This window comes from Vanellus vanellus, assembly GCF_965231255.1.
Source record: "Vanellus vanellus genome assembly, chromosome: 1".
Lineage (NCBI taxonomy): Eukaryota > Metazoa > Chordata > Aves > Charadriiformes > Charadriidae > Vanellus > Vanellus vanellus.
The window spans coordinates 68,600,725-68,607,857 of record NC_138905.1 but is presented as its reverse complement, the minus strand read 5'-3'; the positions used below and the strand labels follow the sequence as shown (position 1 = coordinate 68,607,857).

Sequence of the window (7,133 nt, the reverse complement as noted above, 5' to 3'; positions counted from 1 at the left end):
AGGACAAAGAACAAGGATTGACTTCAGTAGGGAAAGACAGGACAAGTTATAATTAACTGTAATAGATTACATCTAGAAAATAGTTTCACATTTCACTGTACTAGTTTCTCTCCAATTCAGTGCTGCCTTTAGAACAGCTCAAGAAGAAATCCATTACCACGTTTGAGTCATGCGCTCATTGCTGAAATCAGATACCTGTTAGGAAGGGAATGTGCAGACATTTGGAATTACTGGATTCAAAGCTGCTCCAAACTTCTACAACGAAAAAATTAAGAGTCTTACATAAGCGCAACTGCATCAGCTTTCTTGACTCTCCAGAAACAGTGCAAATGCAGCTATGCCTCCTCTAAGAGAAATCACAGCAATAAGCCTCAGGTTCACTCCCTTTGAAAAGGGCAGTAAAACTTCCACTTGGACATTGGGTTTTTGTTCCTTTAAGGCCTTCAGCAGCATGACTCATAACAGCAGCTGTGCTTAAAATGGAAAGAAATGCAGCAGCAATTAGTGTTTAGAAATACCAAGTAATTCCTGCAAGTCTACAGCTGTTTGAGAATGACCCTGTAAAGTAATTCTTCCACACTTTACCAGTACTGTCACAGATTTGAGGATAGAATTCCTATTGCACCTCTACACTGAGAAGTTTCTCCTCCCCAGCACTGCAGGTTCACCCCCCTGTTCCATTCCACCCCAGAGAGGAGGGCAATGGACCCAAGAGAAAAAGAGGAGCAGGACTCTTCCCTGCCTGGGACAGGGGCTTCCCCAGCCCTTGCAGCACAACCTGCTCTGGCTTCACTGCCAAAAGGCAGCACAGAGCCACTGCTGGTGAAGCTCCACTTGTGCTGCAAAGAGGGGGAGCCACCAACCAAGTTCTTGACTGTCATAGCTGAGTGTTTTTCTCTGCTGTTCAGCAACTTCTTGACAGCTGTAAAAGCAATCGTACAGCTTACCCGTTATACTTCACACCCTCTCCCTCCCGTTCCCTTAGGCCCTTCCTCTCATAACGAAGATCCATTATGTGAATTATTCTCTATAGTACCTGGTTTTAGAGTATTCCATTAAAAGGCTTGTTACTGATCACTGCTTTTGAGAAGTTAATGGCCTCATTAAAATGGGTTTCTTGTACTTTCCTGTGATAAACTGATAAATTGGGTAACAGTTACATCACTCCGGGAAGAGGACGGAGAGGTTGGAACCTGCTGTTCAACAAGAAAACCCACAGCTCAACAAAAGCAGGTTTGGTTTATTTGAATGACTTCATTAAATATTCTACAAAGGTAACAAATTGCAGCACAAAGCGCAATCGTACAAGAAGCGCAGTGCCTGGGTTTAGTGCAAAACATACAACTAACTACGGCCAGGGAAGCCCAAAGTTTCAATTCATTTTATTTTTTTTATTTTTATTTTTTACAGTGTACATTGTTAAATAATGTAAAGAAAACGCTTGTAATTCAGAAACAGATTTTATGTGGAAAAAGATACTCAAAGTGTAATATTAAACAAAATAATTTAACAGTTCAGTAGCATTAGTTTATTCCTCTAGACTTCAGTTATTCATCCACAGGAGGAGGGGGGGGAATAAATCAATGGTAAATAAAACCAGTTTTTGCATAACATTAAGTGAAACAACGACCTCAAACTTACTAGACCAAAATTAAATAACCATGTGCTGCATCCAGCCGGTTGGTTCCCCTGTCACAAACACCCCCCCTTGTTTCATTACTGCCCCGGCGTTTGCCACTGCTGCCCTTCCCAGAGCTCACCTCTCCCCTCCTGCTGCATGTTTAGGAAACTTTTCTGCATCCCTCCAGAGGGAAGAGCAGAAGTTGTCCCTTTCACTTCAGCCGCAGGAACACCACCCACCCCCCCCATCTGCTTTCTTCCCACCTTACATCACACACACACCATGAGCCTCCTCTCTGCTTCTGGAGCTCTAGTCTGCACTTCAGTTACAAAGAATAAATCCCCAACCCTACGGAGCCAGAAGCCCAGCCGCCTCGCCGCTAGCTTTCACCCCAGCCTGTACCTGCCCCTGCTGCCAAAACTGCTGTAAAAAAGAGTGACAGGAAAGGAAAGGGTTCTGCGTGTTTCTTTGTAAAAATGAGTAAGAACATCCGCAGACAGAAAAACTCCCTATTAAGGCTCCACGGGGGAATAGCGCTCCCATTAAAAAAAAAAAAAAAAAAAAAAAAATCAGGTGAGTAACACCTCTGTGGTGCACCAGCTTCCAGGATATCCGTGGGCTACTCCCAAGTACCCGGCAGCAGTCCTCGCATCCTTCCTGGCCTTTTGCAGCACTACGTAAATACTGGCTGGTATTATTTTTACTTTGAAGAGGAAACCAGTATTTTTTAAATATGAGAAGGGAGAATGACCAAAGCAGAAGGTACAGTACAGTTAACTAAGAGGTGACAGATAGTTACAGTCCTGGTACCAGCTTGAAATTTGTTAGAGTGAACAAAATCGTAAAACCTCCAAATGACAGAGGAAACTTCTTGATGCCGGCTGTTTCAAGTACATCCATTGCCGGCAATGGACGTTGCACCAGGACAGTCTATTCCTGGCTTAAATGGATTTTTACCACAAAAAAAAAAAAGGTAAGAAAAGCAATCCCAGCAGACAAGCCCACACCAACGAGCAATGGCACCTCTCCCTCAAGTCACATCCTGACCAAACATCTTCACCACTTCGCAGGTGGAGTCAAACTGCATCTTAAGTTGGGCCTTTTCCCAAAGATACGCGTTCTCCCCATCCTCTCTCCGTTTCTGATTCAGACCTCCTACCTCCGTAGACTATATCGGTTAGTCTCATTTTAGCTTCACTCACAACCCTCCGTTCCACCCCCACCTGGCCACTGTCACACCAGCAACTTCAGATCTGCCCGCCTGGACAAGTTTCCCCAATACACAGAACGTTGTTCCAACCCGCTGCCTCAATGACACCCTCCCCCTTCCACACACCTACTCTGAACAGTAATGGTATCGCTAAATAAACTCCAACGTCCCCGTCACTAGGTACGAGTAATCCATCCTTCTCTGAACTTGCCCTCTGTCCACCTGGGGGTCTGCTGGGAAGACGATGCTAACTGCAGAAGCAATAGAAGTCCAAGGCACTAAAATATCCAGCAAGCATACTGGGAGAACAGACAAGTATTCAAGTACATTAATTTATACAATTTTACATTCACATTTATTTATCTAATACAATGAAAATACAAAGGAAAAAGTTAAAGTGTCTCCAATAAGTATAAGGATATAGCTAGCTTTTTTTCCCATTTTTTTTCTTTTTAACTTTTTTAACCCTCTATATTCCACTCATTTTTAAACTACTGTTGTCCAACAACATTTATATATCACAGTGTTTCCACATCAAAACTGATGGTAAGTACATGTCCGCAGGGAACTTTTAAAAAATTTTAAACAATTTAAATTGCTCTAATGCTGCAGTCAAAGCTGTTAATATCTTACTTAAAGCAGTAATGACCTATCAAGCACGGGCTGCACTGCAAGTCCATTCGTGTGCCCCATCATTTCGGAGCCAGATACAATTGACTGGGGAGAGGGAGAGGAGGGGGATTTGGACAGCTTTTCTCCTGGTCTTGGTTCTTCAGGGAGAGAGGAGAAGCGCGCTAAAGCCTCATGCTAGGATTCAGCTCTCCCACCTCAACATGTGTGGATTCAGCCTCAAACCAGAGAAAAAATTTACAGCAAGGCTGCATTAACTGACCCCGTGACTTCGCTTCACAGCTCTTGTGCCACACAAGAGCAGAACCCCTCGGTGAAAAGCACTGTCCCATCGTAAGGATGCTGATCATCCTCCTCCCCCTTGAAAGCGTGTGGGGAAAACTCCCTTTACAGAGAATTGACAGCAATGGTTGGAAAAGAGAAATTCATTCCCAGTCTGGCAAGCTACCAGTTCATTGCAGCACTAGTAGTTGATACAGGGCCCCATCTCCCTCCCCATGTCCTGTCCCGAGGTCTAGCCAGCACGGTCTCCGAGCGCAGCTAAGTCGTCCGCAGGTTGGAGCCTGGAGGGTTGCTGATCGATTTTTGCAAATTGCTGATGTTGAAGCTTTGCAAAGATGCGGCACCAACGGGCTGGAACTGGCCGAGCGGTGGCTGTGCCGGACCGCCCGTCCCACTCCACGGAGCGGCAAAAGACGCTGCTGGGTAACCGTACTGCTGCGGAGGGCACATGGCCTTTGTGAAGGGACCTAAAGAGGTAGCTGATGATGCAGAGATGGGCGTAGCACCCAGGGAAGATGTCATAGAGATACAGAGCTGACCTGGTGCTGAGAATTTTCTTGCCATTCCAGGGCCCTGAAAGAAAACCCAACCCCCAAGAAAAGTTACACAACTGTGCTTAAAAACCACAGGCTCACCCCTTGGTCCACAAGCTGCTCCCAATGGATCTTTACAAGAACACACCACAGCCCTCCTCTTTAGTTATCCTTTCCCCTTCCATAGCAGGTGTTACACCCCTGCACATAAAAGATATAGCCCACAGTTTTCTAGAGCAGTTGTCCAAGCTACACAGCAACTGTACTCCAGCTGCATTTGACAACCTAATGAGATAGCAACAACACTGGCAGTTTCTTACCATAAATATTCACAGGTTACGCCTTACCTCATAGTTGCTATGCCCTTTGCCAACTTTCTTGCCAGACAGGTTCATGGCATCTCGGGCCCAGTTATCTACGAGCTTGTGCAGGTCATCTGTGAAAGTCCCTTTCCGGCTTGAGGCAAGAGCAGTAGGCTGAGACTGGGGTGCTTGGCTGTTCACCGTAGCCCCAACTGTGTTAGTGCTGCTGGTCCCTACAAATACAAAAAACAGGAATCAAAACTTAAAGATCATCTTTCTCTAGTAAATTTAGTAATTGTGGTAATGGTACATCAATAGAGAGCCAGTTAAAGTGCCATGCAGATTAATTCTAAGTTTCAATTCTAGGACATACTGAAGGGGGAACTACAAGAACTCCTACAGGCATTTTCTCAGATTAAGAGTATTTTATGGATATGTTTACTTTTCAAGAAGTGCTGCAAGTAGTCATCCTAAGAGGGGAATGGTAGCAGCCTACAGGTCTTTGTAGAAGAAAAAGATTAGATTTCAGTACTGAATGACAGTATGGCCACGTCATTCTCTCATCCTACGCCTTTTAATTAGGAGCAACCACTATCAGCACAAGTCAATTCCACCTTGGAGGACAATGCTGGATGCTGAACAAGGAGCAGTACAATCAGCATCACCAGCTGCTCTGTAGCAAATTATCTCCACTTTGTAAAACAAAGAAAAATTCACCCGGATTACACAAAAAAAGACGCAGTGAGAAACAGCAACTGTTGGTTCCAATAACTGCCATACTTATGTTCTTGAGGATAATCAGATGGGACTCTCTTCATCCACCAAACAGCCAGGATCAGCAGGGGAAGTCTGTACTGCATTAAATTTTTGCTTTTTGCCTCTGAAAGCATTTTTTTGCCATTATGTTCAGATTTCCTATGTCAGAAGAACAAGCATTTCAGATGCAAACAACTAATACAGCTCAAAGAAGGCAGAAATGAGAGTAGTTCCTCAGACATGCTTTGACAAGTTTTTCCTATTCATTGGGCTGATTGCAAGAACACAAAAAACACTTTACAAACACCACACTTTGGTTCTCCTAGAAAGCTTGCTGAACATTATCCTGTAGGAAAAAAAAATAATCTAGGAGCTTTTTCTGGATAGCCTCACCGTCCCCCTCATGCTTATAAAGAAGCAACTGCACTCAAATTTAAGTTTTTCAAAGGCAGACCTGGTAACAGGAATCAAAGAAATTGCATATTATCAAGTATCCTAAATTCCCAGCAGTATTGCAAAGTATCCTCATTTACAGATGTGGAAGTGACGGTTAACCACATGGGCAGACTTTTCTGAAGGACATGGTAAAGTCAGAACGAATCTACTTTTTTCAAATCCATTTAGTACAAAACCAAACAATGAAATAAGAATCTGGCCACTGCAGTGCTGCACCTAGCATTCCTCACAAACACACACCTTCACCTACTTGGTTCTCAAAGTTCCTCAAACATTTCTACTTGCTTGCTCACAAGATTGCAACTGGGAAATCCAAGAAAACCTGAGTTTATGGCAGACAGTTCTGAAGAAAACCAATTAAAAGTAGAGCATCAAAAATGCCAGCACTGAAAATCATCTCTCTATTGCAAAGGCCGAATGACAGAGTCCCTGCCTCTTGCCTGACAGCCACTTCATCTGTTCCACTTTCTCAGGCTCTCAGCCACGTTCCTTGCAACCACCATATCAAAGAAAGAACTGGCTCCAAACCCCTGCAGGAATGTTTCGTATCAAGGAGTGAATTAGGAACGTGAAGTACTTACTATGCAGGACAAAGCAGCAAAGTGTTACTGCCTCTAGTAGCGCTGGGGAGGGAAGGATACGTATGCCTCCCACCAGTTCCAGCTCAAGCATGGAAGTGGCTCCCAGTCTCGGTGCCCACAGGTGGGGCAGCAGTTGTTACAGGCAGGTAGATACATGCAACAGTACAAGTGGAGAGGAAAGAATAAGGTTCCCTGACCAGGGTGTGCAGCTGCAGCTCAGAGGAAGGGTAATAGGAACACACACTGTAAGGTGGCAAGGAAAAGTCTACAGTGAAATAACATGAACCTTAGGCATGCATCATGTGGAAAGGGCTCAGAATACAATTATTTAATAAGAGCAATGACGTGAAAGGTGAAATTAAAGACAAATGAGGCCAAAGCAACAAAAAAGTACTTGGTGGAGCTGCCAAAACCATCACATTCCACCGTGAGGGTTCATGCAGGGATTGACACACTCGCTCTCATCCTCTTCACAATGGCCAGTATCTGCTTTTGATATTTCACATTTCCATTGTAATCAGTAAGCGCACAGCTTACAACCTGACATCCTGGACCTGTGCTGTAGAGCTTCCTCAGGCAGTGGGAGGGAGAGAATTAATCAAGGTATATACACTACAGTGCATTCATCTGAAGATGGGAAAGATCATTTAGTAAAGTTTGAGTGCTTTGAAAAGGACTAGATTGGTTCTGGGTGGGAAAGGTGGGAGGTTCCAAGAGCTTTGTCTCCAAAAGTTTAGCTAGGGAGCTCCTGTCTCAGGTCAC

At 44.3% G+C, this 7,133-nt stretch overlaps 1 protein-coding gene across 1 annotated transcript in view; it reads right to left on the bottom strand.

Moving 5' to 3' along the window:
* Positions 1-1,057: 1,057 nt before the first annotated feature.
* Positions 1,058-7,133, bottom strand: part of WNK1 (WNK lysine deficient protein kinase 1) — a 107,140-nt gene continuing 101,064 nt past the window's right edge. Inside the window, exons 30-31 of the mRNA XM_082498637.1 lie at positions 4,624-4,811; positions 1,058-4,316 (exon numbers count right to left, since the gene is read on the bottom strand). Of these exons, the coding sequence (XP_082354763.1) occupies positions 4,002-4,316; positions 4,624-4,811 (503 nt within the window). The 3' untranslated portion in view covers positions 1,058-4,001. The remainder of the gene's footprint in view (positions 4,317-4,623; positions 4,812-7,133) is intronic.